This window comes from Magnusiomyces paraingens (genome assembly GCF_902498895.1).
Source record: "Magnusiomyces paraingens strain CBS 517.90 genome assembly, contig: contig2, whole genome shotgun sequence".
Taxonomy (NCBI): domain Eukaryota; kingdom Fungi; phylum Ascomycota; class Dipodascomycetes; order Dipodascales; family Dipodascaceae; genus Magnusiomyces; species Magnusiomyces paraingens.
In genome coordinates this window covers 2,348,440-2,367,469 of record NW_022474068.1, presented here as the reverse complement: position 1 = coordinate 2,367,469, position 19,030 = coordinate 2,348,440, and the positions used below count along the sequence as shown (strand labels likewise).

Sequence of the window (19,030 nt, the reverse complement as noted above, 5' to 3'; positions counted from 1 at the left end):
TTTCCTCCCAGAAGCCACCGCCACCTGCCTTTTTTTGTTCCAAGAAATTCTGGTATTTTTTTTTAATAATAAATTTAATAATAAATTAATAAATTAATTAATAAAACCACCACCACCAAATATATTTTTCAATTTCAAATATATATAGTATCATCTATTTATATTATTTAATAAATATATATATAAACACCTATACAATTATAACTCTTCCTTTACTTTTTTTTTTTTTATAAAAAAAAAACAATTTCTAAAATGTCTGCTCCACAAGGACCCCCGCCTCCTCAAGTGCCTCCTGGATGGATGGCCAAATTTGATTCTCGTTATAATACGTAAGTGGATGGATATAAATATGAAAATATGAAGCCAAAAAAAAAAAAAAAAAAAAAATTTAATAAAGACGTATTCAAAAATCAAAAAAAAAAAAAAAAAAAAAAAAAAAAAAAAATATAATATAATATAATAAAAATAAACAAATAAAATCTTGGCTGACGTTGTTGAATTTCTTAAAAAAAAAAAAACAATATATTGTTTATACAAATATTCCCCTTTTTTTTTTTTTTTTTTTTCCCTCTTTTCAATTATTTCATTCTTTTGTCAAATAAGATCTTTTTAATCTAACTAAATCTTCTTTCTAGCTATTACTACGTAAACCAACAAACAGGTGCTTCACAATGGGAAAAGCCTTCAGGCTTCCCAGGAAGTGCCGGGGACAACGAGTTCAATAGACCACCTCCCCCTCCTCCCCCTCCGCCATATGGCTCTGGTGGAGATCCAAGAGGTTATAACCAGGGAGGATACAATCAAGGTGGTTATAATCAAGGTGGTTATAATCAAGGTGGTCAAGGTGGTTATAATCAAAGTGGTCAAGGTGGTCAAGGTGGTTACAATCAAGGTGGTTACAATCAAGGTGGTCAAGGTGGTTACAATCAAAGTGGTTACAATCAAGGGTATAACCAAGGCGGTCCTAATAGAGGCTACGGCGGCGGCAATGGTGGCTATAACCAACCTCCACCATCGCAATACCAACAACAATACTACCCTCCTCAACAGCAACAGCAACCCGTTATTGTCCAGCAAGCTGCTCCGACCCAGAAAAAGAGCCGCTTTGGTGGTGCAGGTGGTATGATGCTGGGTGCAGGTGCCGGTCTTCTGGGCGGTGCCTTACTTGGCCACGCATTTTCCGATGGCAATGACACTACAGTAGTCAACAATTACTATGATGACGGTCCTGGTGATGGTGGTTTTGATGATGGTGGTTTTGATGATGGTGGATTTTAAGAAAAATGCCAGAAATGGAATTAAGTCCATAATACTACTTATTATTATTATTATTATTATTATTATTACATTTAATAGAAAAAACACAGTTTTTTTAATGTTTTCTGAATATAGCAACAAAAATATAATGCTTTATAGTTATAGTTATAGTTTTAAAATGATAATTATTATTATGATAATGAATGAATGAATAAATAAATAAATAAATAAATAAATAAAAATCTTGTCTTTACGTACATTTTGAAAATGGTATGAATCAATCGTATTTATGTAGCATTAATAATAATATACCTCCCATGAAATTAAACTGTGTTGTTTATTAATCAATTGCTTGTCATTAAATTAAACCAACGCCTTTCAATTTCTTTATAATTAATTAAATTATTAAATTATTAAATTATTAAATTATTAAATTATTAAATTATTAAATTAATTACTTAATGTAACACATTGTTATGACATTCTAGAAACTTTTTTTAAAAAATATATTTTTTTTGTTACATACAAAGTAACGTGATTATTACATGTCTATTGCTTACAAATTTTTTTTTTTTTTTTTTTTTTTTCCCACCAAATAGCCCAAAATTTCCAAAATTTCCATCTTACAAAAACTTCACCTTATACCCACATACTTAACCACCCTACCCTCTCTTTAATACCACCCCATATACCATGGCAGCTCAAACAGCCAGATACTACCTCGAACGGTCTCTTGTCGAGCTTGAAGACCTTCGTGAACAAGCTCTTTTTGACAAAAACGAGCTCAGCATCATTATGCGCCGCCGCACAGACTTTGAACACCGAATTGCGTCGCGTGCCACCAAGCCCAAGGACTTTCTCCGCTACGCAGAATATGAAATTAACGTGGAAAAACTGCGTCTTAAACGTGTTGCTCGTCTTGGAAAAGAAGCATCCGAAGAAGATCAAAACGATATCGAAGCAGAAGCTGCCGCTCAAGAAACTGGTACCATCAGAGATAAAAAACTCGGCAGAGGAATCTCCTCATACGCAGGCCCACGACGCATCTTCTTCATTTTTGACAGAGCAACTAAAAAATATCCTGCAGAAATAGCTCTCCTTTGGATCCCTTACCTTCGCTTCGCCAAATCTCAAGGTGCTATCTTTGTCCAGGCTAAAATTTATTCCCGTCTCTTACAACTTCACCCAACCTCTCCAGCCGTTTGGATCATGGCTGCAAAACACGAGCTCGACTCTCACAATGCTATCCGCTCTGCTCGCAGCATCATGCAACGCGGTCTTCGTTTCAATCCAACCAGTGCCGTAATGTGGCTCGAATACATGAAGCTCGAACTTATCTATGTCGCCCAGCTACTTGCTCGCCGTAAAGTCCTTGGCCTTGTCACAGAAGCCCAACAAAAACATGACGAATCACTCAACTCAATCGACTCCACTCAAGATAGTCTTACCTCCCAAAAAGATGTCATTGAAATTCCAGACTCCCATGACGCCGTTTTTGAACAAAAAGCTGCAAAGGAACTCAAAGCCCTTCCAGACGTCGATGTCAACATGCTTGGAGATCCCTCAACAAACCCAGCGCTACGCGGTGACATTGCTCTTCTTGTTTTTGACTCGGCTATTCCAGCTCTCGTCACTTATACCAATGACTCCAAGGAAAAACAAAAAATTCTTTTGGCCTTTGCCACCTCTGTTCTAGATCTTCTCGTCGACTTTGCAAAAACATCTCTCGATGTTCGTTATCTAGCCACTCATGTCATTAACTCTATGGCTTCCTCCTCTACCTCTTCTTCATCTTCATACCCTCTCCCGGCTATAGCCCTTTGGTCAACAATCTTGCCCATTCGTTACCTTTCCCCCACAGATCCTACATTTCCTGATAGTCTGCGTGAGGTCCTCGACGCTTATACAAAAACTTATATCCGTGGGGTATACGCCAAAGCCCCCCAGTCGGTCCGCATTGACTACGCCACTTCTCTTGCTTCATATCTTCATGCTCGGTTTCTCTTAGATCAAGAAAATGACAGAGAAACAACTACTGATGACGAGGGAGAAAACAATAAGGAATACGAAACAATTGACAATTCGAAAAGTGAGCTGGAACCTAACTTGAGACTCATTGTGAATAGTCTTGTCAAGAAGTGTGAAACTCAACAATGAGACTCAATAAGAAAAAAAATATTCATAAAATAATAGATTGGATAAAAAAATAAATTAAACAAAATATAGAAAAAAAATTAAACAAAATATAGAAAAAAAAATAGAACGTTAAAATCTAGTTTTTAAATTGAAAATTTAGCATTGTGGAATTAAGTATAAAAATGACTTCGAAACAATCCCCAAACAATAAAGAAAGTTTAAAAATAATCTTATACCACGGAAAACCTAAAAGTGTAATTTTGCGAATTTGTTCTTAGCGTTAAGATGGCTGATTTCACCCAATCTTTTCATCGCTGACAAAGCAGCTTTGGACCAAAATCGCACCCAATTCACGACGACAACAAACGTCAAGAATAGACCCTTAAACTCAATTATTAATGATGAAATTGATATATAAGATTAATATAATGATTTAAATGAAGACTAGACTATTAATTTACTTAAAAATTGAAAAAATTCACTTTTTGACTTTTGGCACCCATTTCACGACGACAAAAAACGTCAAAATGAGACCCTTAAGCCCAATTCTCAAGGATGTGAATCATAAACAAGGGTGATATGATGATTTAAACAAAGACTAGGCTATTAAATTTGTTTAAAAATTGATTAAGTTTCCATTCAATAGTCAGTCACACCCATGTCACGACAACAACAACCGTCAAAAATAGACTCTTAAACCCAATTATTAGAGATGAAAATGATTTATATGAGTAATATGATGATATAGATTACAACTAGACTATTGATTTTGTTAATATTAAAAAAAACCCATTCCAAGTGGAAACCGTGTATTTTCAATATGAAATTAATTTTCTTGTGAATGTTGTGTATAAAGGAGTTTGGACAGCCATTTCAACAACCAGAACACCAATTAAAGTGCAATTTTTTATAAATAAAAAAAGTGGTTGACGACAGAGTTAACAATGTTGATAAGAAGGTGAAACCGCTGCCAACACAACATTGACATGGCTAACACTTCTCTCTCAACACAACATTGACATGGCTGATTTTTACCAACCAACGCAACTTTAATATAGCTGATATTTACTAACCAACGCAACTTTCATAATAATGCCAAAAATCTGAATTGAAATCAAAATTAAAAGGGAATTTGAAATTTTTATTACAATTTACATATTACATAAAAACTTATAAATATTACATATTAATGATACTAATCAAAAGCATCCAATAGAAAAGAATCTTGATACTAAATCAAAGATATCCAATAAAAAAAGACTGGAACTCGAGTATTAAGTGCTTCCAAAGGGTTAGGGTTAAAAATTTTTCAACAAAGCTTCTTATTAAAGGGTTAGGGTTTGGAATTTTTTTGACGGAGCTTTTCAGCGTGGTAGCGTTAAAAGGGATTTCGACAGGGCTTCTTGGAGGCTTGCGTTTCGACGGGACTTCTAAATAGTTAGTGCTGAAATATATTAATGCTTGCTTACTGTTTTATCATCTTTGCTGTCTTTGTCGTTTTCGTCGTCTTTTTCACACTTTCACCAGTTTCTGTAAAATCGTGTCATCATTAGCGCTATGGTTATGAATGGTATATAAATTTTTTGCTGTAATTATTTCAACTGCCCTAAACCCATTTCCTAAACTCTGCCAGTTATTTAGTATATAAACATAGGCATGTATGAACACATCTACTTACTTCAATAACATCTCCCTTTTCAAATGGATCGCCACTTTTTAAAGCTGAATTTCCGATATTTATGCTGGTATCAAAATCGTAGTTATCCATAGTGGAATGTCTGTTTAATTAATAATTCATAATCATTGTCACCTATGGCCAATTAATATTAATTATAGTTTGATAGCCACTTTCATTTCTTGACAATAAAAATTTGGTTGAAAAATATGTAAGAAGAAAAGAGAATTAAAGGAGAAGAGAAAATTCCTGCCTATTTATAGTTTTTTTTCATATCATATTGAAATTACATAATTTATTATGCTAGCTGTGAAGGCTAGTGAATGCTGATGTTGTTTTTTTTTGGTAAGCTTGTTCTGTTAGGAATCCGCTAATAAAATCTTTAGACGTGAAAGACCTAATTATTCTTTTTGCAGAAATTACTGGTTTCATAAAGTGGCAGTCAATAGAAAATTAAAGTCAATGTAATTTTGTGAAAATGGAGGATTAGCTATTAAGTTGATTTACAAAACTTGGTAATTAAATATTCCGTGACTTTCAATTTTAATTCACAGGCTTCAGCACAAACGGGAATGTTAGAATGTTAGAATGCTAGAATGCTGAAGTTTGAAAAATAGACAAAACTAATATTAAGTTCATTTTAAAAATAAAATTGATCTAACAGTGAGGGGTCACCAAAAGACAGTAACTTGAACGTGTTGTGGTTCTTGAAATTCCCCTATTGGGAGGGCCATAGAACTATCTCAAGTAGATATTGAGCAAAAGAAAAATACCTCTAACATAGTGTTATTTGAGTTGTAATAAAAAAAAGTTATTTTTTTCTGATCCTGGTCTCTTCGTTTTGTATTTTTTCCATCAATATTTTTATACAATAATGGTTTTTTGAAATATTTTGAAACCATGTTTGAACTCTCTATTTTCATGTTTCCAATCCTTTCAAACAGAAAACGCTAACCAAGAGGCCAATTTATTTATTTTAATTAATTATGAGTATCACTGTTCTTTAGCTTTCGCATTTGTTTTGTACAGTCAAATTAATGATTTCTTTCAAATTATTTTTTACATGAGTCTGCTCATAGATCTAAGGAATATTTTTTGAAGTGGTATCTCAAAAGAGCCCGTATTTTAATTTAAGGGTCTACAAGCTATATATATATATATATATATATATATATATATATATAATCTTAGAGTATTTAAACAAAAAAATTACGTTCTATGCTGGCCTATTACTGATACTGTATCATTACCAAAAATTCTATCTTTTGATGATTGATTGAAGTTTAAAAAATTACATATACAAAATAGTGATAAAAGTTGTGGGGTTAAAAAAACTTTAAATGATATGGGCATATATGGGGCTTATGTATTATCTGATACCATCGATGGTATATTAAATTAGCTACAAAGTAAACCCTCCTATGGTAAAAATTGATTATCAATTTGAGGTTTTACTTGATATAGGAAGTTTCTCCTTTTAGGCCATGCTGGAGAAAATGGAATAAGAAAGCTACTTCTATTGAATATTTGAGTAAGTTAGTATTAACCATTGAATTTAAAATTTATAATTTTAATGTTTGTCTTTATTCGAGGGATATAGAATTATATAACATCATCATCTTCAGCTGACCGAAAATAAGTCCTGATACCAGCTTAAGAGGAGCTTAAGAGGAACAGGAGGGGGGAAGCAAAAAAGCCAAACCTTCCCAACTTATTTCCACTTGTCTTCATCAACGCTGTAATTGTATTTCTTAATCCCTTCAAGCATAGATACATCTTACAATCAAGCCAATTAAACTGCTTGAGAGTCGACATGTCCATTTCTGGAGATATCCGTTTTAATCCTTTGCTTTCTTCTTCAAGCAAAGGACACTTAACCAAATTGTGATGAACTGTTTCCAACTCTCCACATTTACAGCTGTAACATCCTTTTCAACTCGAAACTTAACAACTTATAATGGAAATTCTGGAGCATAATCTTTGTGGAGAAATGTTTTAATAATTTTGATATATTGGATCATAATATAAATTAAACCAAACAAGTTACCAATCTTATTCATATTGAGGTATTGGCTAATAATGATTTTTGTTCTTATTTGTTTACCAGGTTCAAATTTCAAACAACATTAATTAATTGTGACTACTTCGAGCTTTATTCAAATATTTCCAAGATAATCCAAGAAGGAAAATAAAAAAAAAGAAAACTATGTAAAGAGAAATTGTAATTAAAGAGCTCCCTATTTCTTCTTTGAAGTTAATTTTCAATTTTGACGATCAAGCCAAGTTAAGATAAATATCATTTATGATCATTGTATCAAACTTATTCCAGACAAAAACTTTTCTTAGAATTTTTTGGAAAGTATTGATCTTGTGTCAATTAAAAAAAGTTAATTGCAAATTTTCCTAGAGCAATATTTAATGAGAAATTTATTTGGAAAACAGCAAGTTGCAAAAAATAAATTCAAATTCTTAAGAAAAAAAGATCATTTAGTTAGAAGACTTGATGTTGCTGTTAGAAGTGTGCTGGACGTGGAGCTTAGTATACCATTTTGCGTAGGGGGTTTTTAAAAGAAAATCTAAGAAAAATATAAGAATAAAAACTTTTTTTTTGTAAATTTAAAGGGAAAACTAATGACAATTAAATATTTTCTATTATATTCATTTATTTTACTATATTCTCCCAAAAACACCATTTTCAAGAAGTTTGTTTTTTGTTTGGTTTTTTTTTTTGAAAAAGGTTGATCATTTTCTTAAGTTGCTTTGTCAGCAATGCGTGTTGGGATACAGAAATAACAGGTTAGGGTTTGGAAAAGAACACCAAAAATAAAGTGAAAATTTTATTTGTTTTCTTTCCTCATCCATATTATTGTTATTAAATTGGCTGTGCCCTTTTACTGCTGTTTACTCTAATCGACTATAATAGCTAACACAGAATTCCATTTAGAGCCCACGTAAATCCTAACAGATTAAGAGTCTCATTGACTACGAGTTTTAAACTTAAGAGATAGTATTTGTTTAGGTATTAGGTTAGAGTGCAAGCAAGCAGTAACTTTAAGCAAGTTTTTTTTTTTTCAGTAAAATAATTTGGTTCAACAAAAGTCATTAATTTAAGTTAAGATGGTTCAGCCAGGAATAGCTACAGCAACAAAAGGTTCAGCTGATAAAGTTGGGCAAGTTGGAAGTAAAACTGATAACTACGATTCGTCAATAAAAAATGATGGCAACAATAAAAATTTTCAAGGTGAAGAGTCAGGAAAGCGACTCCAATTTGAAGGAGTGGATAATGGTCCCTTTAGAGGAAGGTTTAGTCGTGAACTGAAAACTGGAGACTATTACTTGAACAGTGAATTAGTGGGAGTAAATGATAAAACTGGTGATGTCTTTATGAGACCAATTAGTGAAACTAAATCAGGCAGAATGATTCTTGATGAAATTCGACGACTAAAAATTGAATGCAATGGACAATTGAGATACCAAGAATTACAAAAGGTGTTGGACTGGACTGAGGAACAGGTTCCAGACACCTTTGAAAGCAAAGTAATTGAAGACTATCAGTCGACTGAGAAATTGCTGAATTTAGAATTGAGTTATTACTTTCGTGTGAAACTGAAAGGATCTGACGAGAGAGGTTTATATTGTAACAAGATTTCAATGCAAAAAAGGCTCGAAATGTTGTATGAACAATCACCAACAACAGAAACACCAGAATCTGAGATTTATAACATGGCAAAGGATTTGAGAGTACAGGTTTTGAGGGTGGATGATCCATATATCAAATGTGCTCTTGAAGTTTTTGATGCAGATATAAATAAAGGAGATGAAGCTGGTATTTTCTTAGTGTGTGAAGTTGTGCGACAAGTGTTACGTGTGAAACTAGCAAATTATGTGACTCAATTGATGTTGAAGGAATTCTCAGGATTGGTGACTGCAACAGACTCAAAGTCAATTAGAACAATCATGACTGAACTTCAGCATGCACTGGAGCAAAGTGTTGATCATGGGCTTGATTGTGCTAATAATCGTCTGATGGGTGTTGGATTTTCGTCGTTACAAGAGTATCCAGTATCTGAGTGGTTCACACCAGAGACAAGACCAACAAGAGTGTCAGCAGTTGTTGAAAACTTAAAGCGAGCAGTTCGGAACTATGAGAAGGATCATAAACAGAATACTGAGATGTTCCCAGATTCTTTAATGATGAATGTTCTCTATACTCAGCATTTGGCTGCATATCATTTATGTTTATCTATGAATGAGGTTTATCAGCCTGAGTTGAAAGAGTTTCGAGAGAAGTTTGAGAAGACAAAAAGTACTGCAACATTTTATCGAGAGTTTCATCCAAAGTACAGGAAGTTTTGTGAAGAAGGTAATTTACCAGAGAATTATCCAAACCCATATATTGCGTTTCTCAAGGAACTGACTAAGATTTTTGAAAAGAAAGAAAGTGAGGGTTTTGAAGCCCTCAGAGATTATCCATCTCCTTACTATGATGTGCCTGATACTGTGAGTGCTGGCATTGTAGTGAGGAATGATGCTCAAGTGCGCCAGGATTCAACTAATGGGGAATATGTGGTGTGCAAGAAGCTACACGTTGGTAGTTCATTGCCAGTGGGCCCAAGAGCATTAATGGTTGAAAAGCGACCAGCTGCAGAAGTTCGACCAAAGTCCGAAAATGAGTCAACAAAGAAGGTAAACAATATTCAGTATGTCTCAGCTGTCTTCCAAGTGAAGATAGATGAGCAGAAGTCAGAAAAGAAACCGTTCAGTGAAGTGTATGGTGATTTACCAACTGATATGGCCAAGTGGACTGAAGAGCAGATGTTTGATGGTTTTGAAAAATTACTTGATGCGTTTCCAGTGGATAAGTTTCTTATGCCATTGTTTAAACCTCAAGTAGATTTCCTGGTTAGAATGCATGGCAAAGATTATGCTGAGATTGATGAAGTACGCAAGATACTGAAGAGAGGAGAATTTACTGTTACTAGTAGGGCAGGGAGTTGTTGGAATATATGTCATGGTACTATCGTGTATTTCAACATTATCCCATAATATTTTTTTTTTCCCAATTACACTCTTTACATTGTTACATTATTCACTAGCAACTACTAGCCCATTACCATTGGAGTTACAATAATTGTTACAATCAAGACTCCCTATTGCTAAAGAAAATTTTCAAGATGCTCTTTTAAATTTTCTTCATTACAGAAACCTTTCTTGTTTTCTTTCTTTTCTTTTTCTCGCTACTCTAAATTTACGCAAAACTGTTTTTATTAAATACTCTTTCAGCTTTCAGCTTATCAATCGTATTTACTTATTAACTCTTGCTTTTAGGTATGATAGCGAACTTTTATTATTTTATTATTTTATTATTTTTATCATTTATATAATTCTTATATATACTCTAAATTTACGCAAAACTGTTTTTATTAAATACTCTTTCAGCTTTCAGCTTATCAATCGTATTTACTTATTAACTCTTGCTTTTAGGTATGATAGCGAACTTTTATTATTTTATTATTTTATTATTTTTATCATTTATATAATTCTTATATATACTCTAAATTTACGCAAAACTGTTTTTATTAAATACTCTTTCAGCTTTCAGCTTATCAATCGTATTTACTTATTAACTCTTGCTTTTAGTCTTCTCCGCTATGTCTAATCACGGAAACACTACAGGAGTCAATGAAGGACCCTCATCCTTCGAGTCAGCCAGCACTGGAAGTTCTGTTGCCCACTCAACATCTGAGACCCATTCAAAGAACAACGCCAGCTCTTATGAGACATTCGCCGATCTCCCTGTTCATCGTCAAATTGATCTCGCTGACCGTTCTGGATTTACCGTTAGACAATTAACCATTGCCAACATACCAGTTTGTTCCGAAGGATGTGAAGCTGAATTAAAAGTCTTAGCAGACTTGACAGCTTACATTAGAAACTCAAACTTCAAAGCTAGTCCTCCCCCATCTCAAAAGGCGCGGCTTTGCAAAATAAAATTTTCTCCACCACCACGAAATCTAAAAATTTTTCTTCGGCTACTAATTTATCACAGAAAGTAGTCTCAGAAAATTCGACTTCAAACTCCTCACCAAGATTGGAAAATGAAGCCTCAAATGGTTCTCCCACAACACCCTCTACCTCTGCTTCTTTGTCCTCGGAATCATCTGCACATTCGGAGCCAGTGGTTACATCACCAACCTCCTCTGCTGTGACGTCTCCCACATTAGAAAGTTCTTCTTCTCGTCGTGATCACCAAACCACTCCTCCCTCGTCATCGAATCGCATGCTGTCGATAGCACAACGCAATATCTTACGCAGTGCAGCTGAGGCCATCTCAAGAATCGACTTAGGAGCTTTGAGAAATCTGCGAAAAAGAAATCGCTCTACAAGCCCAACCACTACAGCATCGGGCTTACTTTGGGGCTCTCGCTCTTCCGACCGGCACAGTGACAAACTGAAACTCTCGAACTCTGAGTCAGCTTTGGACTCGGAATCTAGGTCACTGCTGCATGGTCTGCCAGCTCGTGAGGGTTCAACACTGAGAGCCCCACACGGCCACCTCCAGGGTACACCGAATCTTAGATTCAACCCCACTCCCGATGCGGTTCCCTTTCTTTCTCACACTCACTCGGCAACACACAATGTCCCTGCTACGTCAGCATCAGTAGATGAGGACTCAGTCGTTAGCACTGACTCGCAGTCCCACTCTCCCGCCTCCACAACCAGAAGCTGATGTTGAGGCTACAAGCGATGAAATCTCAATTGCAGCACCCTACAATTCTGACTCTCAGGGCTCATCAGAACACTTAGCTGACGGCATTGACTTCTTACATGAAACTTTTGTTTCTTCGCCTGCTGATGATGAAATTATTTTTGTTGATGAATCGGCAAGCCCATCAGGAGATCCGTCTGCCGGGGCTGTCGACGATGTCATTGGCATTGGCTGCATCTACTCGAACTCTGAAGAACCAACTGTGAAAGCCCGCATGGCGTCTGGAAGACTTGACACACTCAGCGCTATTAACATTAAGCTTCCAATTTTGAGGAATGACATCAAAGTGTTAGAATCTAGCAAACCAGGTCTCTGCTTTACGGCTCCTGATGTGGAGAATGTTAGAGCTCTTATCAGCGACAGAGATTGGGCAGATCTTAAGGACCGTCCTGCCTTCATTCGATTTCCGAATGTGGGAGTGGCGCTGCTCGACCCTGGCAAGAAGCTAAAAAGGGACCCACGGTCACTTGCGGAAGCCAACAACAGAGAAGATAAGCGCTTCTGGTTCGATGCGGCCTATTCGGAATTTGCTGCCATTGATGGCAATCATGTATACCAAGTTGTGCCCCTCCCGGCGGGTCGCAAAGCACTTGGCACCAAATGGGTGCTGAAGAAGAAACTCAACACGGATGGTTCAATTGACAAGTACAAGGCTCGTCTTGTTGTTCAGGGGTTTCGTCAAAAGTTTGGTGTTGACTATGTTGACACCTTTGCACCGGTAATGAGATTCAGCACTGTTCGTCTCATTTTCGCCCTGAGTGCGGCGAAGTGTTGGAATATATGTCATGGTACTATCGTGTATTTCAACATTATCCCATAATATTTTTTTTTTCCCAATTACACTCTCTACATTGTTACATTATTCACTAGCAACTACTAGCCCATTACCATTGGAGTTACAATAATTGTTACAATCAAGACTCCCTATTGCTAAAGAAAATTTTCAAGATGCTCTTTTAAATTTTCTTCATTACAGAAACCTTTCTTGTTTTCTTTCTCTTCTTTTTCTCGCTACTCTAAATTTACGCAAAACTGTTTTTATTAAATACTCTTTCAGCTTTCAGCTTATCAATCGTATTTACTTATTAACTCTTGCTTTTAGGTATGATAGCGAACTTTTATTATTTTATTATTTTATTATTTTATTATTTTATTATTTTATTATTTTATTATTTTTATCATTTTATATAATTCTTATATATACTCTAAATTTACGCAAAACTGTTTTTATTAAATACTCTTTCAGCTTTCAGCTTATCAATCGTATTTACTTATTAACTCTTGCTTTTAGTCTTCTCCGCTATGTCTAATCACGGAAACACTACAGGAGTCAATGAAGGACCCTCATCCTTCGAGTCAGCCAGCACTGGAAGTTCTGTTGCCCACTCAACATCTGAGACCCATTCAAAGAACAACGCCAGCTCTTATGAGACATTCGCCGATCTCCCTGTTCATCGTCAAATTGATCTCGCTGACCGTTCTGGATTTACCGTTAGACAATTAACCATTGCCAACATACCAGTTTGTTCCGAAGGATGTGAAGCTGAATTAAAAGTCTTAGCAGACTTGACAGCTTACATTAGAAACTCAAACTTCAAAGCTAGTCCTCCCCCATCTCAAAAGGTTATGAGCTCCTTTGACGCTCCTCAAGCGCCAAATTTCAAACAATTTCTCTACAAAAGTGAATTGGATTTTTGGATATACGGTCTTATTGGGCAAATTAACAGCTGCGGCCGGAGTTTTTGGAACAACTATATCTATAAGCCAATTGTTGGCCATACTGCCCTTCAGCTTGGTTACGGTATCAGGTTTGAGAGGGCCCTTGATGAACTACTCAAGGCTTACATTTTAAAAACCACGCCTGCAGCTAACCTGGCTGCAGCTGAACAGGCCCGGTGGGACACGTCGCCCGAGTTTCTAAAAACTCCACCTATGGATTCGGCGTCTGTGCGGGAAGAAGCCATGGGGGTCCTATTTGAACCTGGAAAAAGAATGGCTCGTATAGATCCTGAAATCCTAGAGCCCGCCGACCTGGGGCGAGTGCTCTCATTTTACCAACGTCTTAATCATATTGGTTTGCGCATATCCCCAAGCCCTGAGCTTAACATTGTATTTGCGATGACGCAAGCTATCTCAGTAGGAGTTCCAGGTCCTAGTTATTTCGCCGGGCTTACCAGCAGTGAAATTGAAACCAAAATACAAGCTACTGTTACTGAAGCTTCCAAGTGGGCCTCTGTAGTGGAGCAATATTTCTTTAACAACCCGGATGGCACCTTTCACCGTGACCTTATATTAGCAGTGCTGAATAACAACAAGGTTTCAGCAGCTGCTCGCGAAGATCCTCAGAGTCATCTCTGGGGGATTACCAAGTTTGTCGACATTTTCAAGTCAAGATCTGGAGGATGGAGCCCCTGTGATTCAGTTGAAATCCCAGCGCTAGTTGAAGCAACTTCTGCAGCCTTCGTAAAAGGTCGAAGAATTATTGACGGTTCGACAAAAGTGGTGCCAAAGCAGGAACCCAAGCAAGAACCCAAGCAGGAATCCAAGCAGGAATCTTCGAAGAAAGCTGGCCACTCTGATACCAAGCATGGAAAAGGGGAAGCAGTGGTCCAAGGGGTCCGGTGGCAACAAGAGGCGCAACAATGAAGACAAGCAAGCTAGAAAGTCGAACTCTGATGGTCAAAACAGAGTTGCTGCCTTGAAAGCTACCGAATACCTTGAGGTGGCTCGCGACGATGTTGAAACTCTTTGCTCTGTTGCTCGGGCTATCCAAGACATATTTGATAATGACGGCGGAAGCAGTGATTATTCGCCAGTTGCTTTTCTTCCACCTGCCAACCAAATCGCCTCTGTGGGTGAAACAAATCTTCCAAATGTTCTCGATTCTGAAATGCTACTGGTCACCTTATCTCAGACAACAGCTACTTTGTGTCGTATGAGAAATACAGCAGCCCCAAAACTATCAGCTCCTATGGTGGTTCCGACATCGTGTTAGAAGGGGAAGGTAAAATTGCTGTTGTATTAAAAGGTGACGGTGGCACCAATATTTGCCATATTGCTGACGCACTTTATTTTCCTGCTGGGTCTAGCAATTTGTTTTCTGATTCTGTCTGGCGCACGCACGATGTTTCTTTTCATACGGTCCCAAGTGGGGATTGTCTGGCCTATTTTGGTGAGGAAAAGGTTGGTAGGGTTGGCGGTGCCAGAGATGCCAAGTCTCACATTTGTGCCAACATTGTTCCGGTAAAGTTTACTAGGAATATCGTACCTCCAACTGGATCTTTCAAGTTCTCAGGAAATTCAATTGACTGGGATCAGATTTGCAGACAAGGACCAGAAGCTATGAGGAAGGTTGATAAATCAGCCTTCGCGGTTGGAAAGGGACTACCTGTCCTTTCACAGTCTCTCAAATTTATTGCAAAGGAGGCCGTGTTGAATTCGCAGGCACTTGACTGTCATGTTCGTTTTGCTCATTGCTCTTTGACTTCGGTGAAACATTTAGCCAAGCTTGCTGATCCTCCCTTTGAGGTGACCAAGCGTGACGAAGAATTGATCAAGGACTGTGTCATATGTGGCACGTCAAGAAGCATTAAGAGGTTCACTTCTCCGGATAAGCATATAGCTTCTGAATCCACGGCTCCGTTAGCCCAGATTCATGCTGATCTCGTCGGTCCCATAGGTCCTGCCTCTTCAGGGGCCAGGTACATGCTGAATATCATTGATGCATTTTCTGGTTACATCTATGCTTTTGCTCTGGAATCTAAGGATGAAGCTCCTGGGAAACTTATCCAGTTCTTTAAGCAGTTTGTGCCCAAAGCTGCTCGCCGTGCTGTTGACGGCAAGGCCACCAAGCTTATTACTGACAATGGTGGTGAATTTATCTCTGGGACACTTGGAAAATTTTTAGCAGACTGGGGCGTCATTCATATTTTAACTGCTCCTGATGAACACCAACAAAATGGGAAAATTGAGCGTGCCCACCGCACACTGCGTGAGATATCTACTAGAGCCTTGATGCAGTCGACACTCTGGGCCAATATCTACTGGGACTCTGCCTGGCTCTACGCTGTGCAGGTATATAATTTCTCCATAGTTAATAAAGCCGGTATCTCACCTTATGAAGCCTTTACGGGCAGAAAACCACCTATAGCACTAGTGCACACATTTGGCTGCCTAGTTTTTGTCATTAAATCTGAGTCTCAGAAACTCAAAGGGACCCTTCAGCCTCGGGGCGAGCCTGCTCTGTATTTGGGTCCCGACCCGTTAAATCCTAAGAATTTTCTATGCATTACGAGGAACAAGCGCATTCGGCGCTGTGTACACGGCAACTTTCGTGACCATGTCTTGCCTGGCGTTAAATTTTTTGGCGAAAAGCCAATTTACGAGGGTGACATTCTCATTGACTACAGTGAGGTTGGAAATCGTGACCCTGACTACAGTGACTCTTCCACTGATGAATCAGAAAGTGAAGATGAATCTGACTCTGACGACTACTCTCCCACTTCACTCTCTGGTGGTGGTGGTGGTGGTAACTTTGGCTGGACTTATGTGGGCTCTGAGGGAAGGAGCCACAGATCCAGCAGATTGGAGGACCAGGATTCTACTTCTACACCACCGACACCTATAACTGAAAACTCTTTTCAACCGTTGGAAGATGATGATGTGGAGCTGGTTGCAGATGAATCAATTAGTGTTGGTGACGACAAAGATACACTTCAGTCTGAGGACCATATATTGCTCGAAGATTCTGCTGTTGATGATGCTGATTTGAGATCGGTGAACTCCAACGTAGCTGGTCGCCCTGGTTCCGAAGATACTAACGAAGATTTTTCTCACGAAAATTCATTTTCTGAACATATGGTAAAGCTCCAGAAAGCCTTTTGCTCCAGGAACTCAGTCGCCCTCAGTGGTGGCTCATCAAACAAGTCCGGTGACTCTTCCCAAACAACTACACATTTTGGATGAGGATGACAGTGTGGATCTTGCGCTGTCTGGAACTGCTGAACTTACCCGCGAGGCTTCAGCTGTTGAAACCGCTAGCCAATCTGGTGATGACAATCAGGATGCGGTTGACTCAGAAACCAATGATGAAGACATGGATGGGTCTGTGGAACATATACTGGGTTTCGACGAATTGGAAGACTCATCAGATTCTGAATTTTCGTCTAGCGACGTTGTCATGGATTCCTCTACTAAGTTGGAGGAAGCTCCTGCGAGAGATGTCGGGGTGCCGCAAGGTTTAGGTGACACTCAAGGTACTGCTACAAGCACAAATAATCCTGCCAGCAATCAACTGGTTTTGGCGGCGGCGGAACTTGTACGGGCCACCACCGAGCTAGTAGAAACTACGACGTCTGCAAATCGGTCTGCCAGAATGGCTGAGGCGGGCGGTAGTAGGAAGAGGCATCTAAATTTAGCGAGATTAAAATCTGCGCTGGAACGTGCTGGTCAGCCAGAAAATCGTCGTTTACATGCCGGTAGGCGGAGCCAAGTGGCTGGCTCCTCAGGTATACGGCAGGAGCTACCGGAGCTACCCCCAGCGCCCTCCTCTGAGAGGCTGTTGCTGGGAGCTGGTGGTTCTGATACTGTTACTACTGCTGCATCTGGAAGTGGCAGTGAACTGAGAGACACTGCTGAGATTGATCGCCCACGCTTACCGCCTGCACCATCTACTCAGAGGCTCCTGCTAGAGTATGGGCGAGCAGGGATGCTACAAGCTTTGGGGACAATACAAGCGACGTGCGGCACAGCTCCGTGCAACAAAATCGACATATGCCACTTCCGGCTCCACCCTCGAGACGGTTGTTGTTGGCAGCTCTCTTCCGTCTTCTTCTGAACATGATTCGCAAACTGCTGGGCAAGTAGTTGTTCGACAAACAAGCCAACACTCAGCTCCGGCAGAAGCCCAACAGCCTCTTGCTAATACTGGAAGAATTACTAGGTCTGCTGCGGGTACTGCGGGTGCTGCGGGTGCTGCGGGTGCTGCGAGAGTGCCTGCTCCGTCGTCCAGACACCGTCATCGAGAAGCCTCTCGGGACACAGTTGTTGTTAACAAAAGATTAGCTGATTTGATTGAGCAAAATGGCTATTATGTTCCTAACAGTGCACTTCAGCGGCTGGCGCGAAAAGAAAATTCTTCATTAATTCTAAATCGCACAAATCTAATTACCCGGCCTACTGATAACCTTCCACTAGTAAGTGGCGCGGCTTTGCAAAATAAAATTTTCTCCACCACCACGAAATCTAAAAATTTTTCTTCGGCTACTAATTTATCACAGAAAGTAGTCTCAGAAAATTCGACTTCAAACTCCTCACCAAGATTGGAAAATGAAGCCTCAAATGGTTCTCCCACAACACCCTCTACCTCTGCTTCTTTGTCCTCGGAATCATCTGCAATTTCGGAGCCAGTGGTTACATCACCAACCTCCTCTGCTGTGACGTCTCCCACATTAGAAAGTTCTTCTTCTCGTCGTGATCACCAAACCACTCCTCCCTCGTCATCGAATCGCATGCTGTCGATAGCACAACGCAATATCTTACGCAGTGCAGCTGAGGCCATCTCAAGAATCGACTTAGGAGCTTTGAGAAATCTGCGAAAAGAAATCGCTCTACAAGCCCAACCACTACAGCATCGGGCTTACTTTGGGGCTCTCGCTCTTCCGACCGGCACAGTGACAAACTGAAACTCTCGAACTCTGAGTCAGCTTTGGACTCGGAATCTAGGTCACTGCTGCATGGTCTGCCAGCTCGTGAGGGTTCAACACTGAGAGCCCCACACGGCCACCTCCAGGGTACACCGAATCTTAGATTCAACCCCACTCCCGATGCGGTTCCCTTTCTTTCTCACACTCACTCGGCAACACACAATGTCCCTGCTACGTCAGCATCAGTAGATGAGGACTCAGTCGTTAGCACTGACTCGCAGTCCCACTCTCCCGCCTCCACAACCGAAGCTGATGTTGAGGCTACAAGCGATGAAATCTCAATTGCAGCACCCTACAATTCTGACTCTCAGGGCTCATCAGAACACTTAGCTGACGGCATTGACTTCTTACATGAAACTTTTGTTTCTTCGCCTGCTGATGATGAAATTATTTTTGTTGATGAATCGGCAAGCCCATCAGGAGATCCGTCTGCCGGGGCTGTCGACGATGTCATTGGCATTGGCTGCATCTACTCGAACTCCTGAAGAA

At 39.0% G+C, this 19,030-nt stretch overlaps 3 protein-coding genes across 3 annotated transcripts; all 3 read left to right on the top strand.

The window, feature by feature from the left end:
- Positions 1-252: 252 nt before the first annotated feature.
- SAPINGB_P002479 (uncharacterized protein) lies at positions 253-1,278 on the top strand (the record flags this gene model as incomplete). Its single annotated transcript, XM_031997198.1, has 2 exons — positions 253-329; positions 636-1,278. The coding sequence occupies 2 exons, from the start codon at positions 253-255 to the stop codon at positions 1,276-1,278; spliced, it is 720 nt and encodes a 239-aa protein (XP_031853089.1).
- A 672-nt stretch (positions 1,279-1,950) lies between these two features.
- SAPINGB_P002478 (uncharacterized protein) lies at positions 1,951-3,414 on the top strand (the record flags this gene model as incomplete). The annotated part of the gene is made up of 1 exon (XM_031997197.1): positions 1,951-3,414. One exon carries the CDS (start codon positions 1,951-1,953, stop codon positions 3,412-3,414), a length of 1,464 nt encoding a protein of 487 aa, XP_031853088.1.
- A 4,771-nt stretch (positions 3,415-8,185) lies between these two features.
- On the top strand, positions 8,186-19,026 carry SAPINGB_P002477 (uncharacterized protein; the record flags this gene model as incomplete). The annotated part of the gene is made up of 11 exons (XM_031997196.1): positions 8,186-10,049; positions 10,709-10,938; positions 11,118-11,669; positions 11,734-12,607; positions 13,129-14,458; positions 14,526-14,770; positions 14,866-16,632; positions 16,745-17,528; positions 17,779-18,031; positions 18,116-18,351; positions 18,414-19,026. The coding sequence occupies 11 exons, from the start codon at positions 8,186-8,188 to the stop codon at positions 19,024-19,026; spliced, it is 8,748 nt and encodes a 2,915-aa protein (XP_031853087.1).
- Between the last annotated feature and the right edge of the window lie 4 nt (positions 19,027-19,030).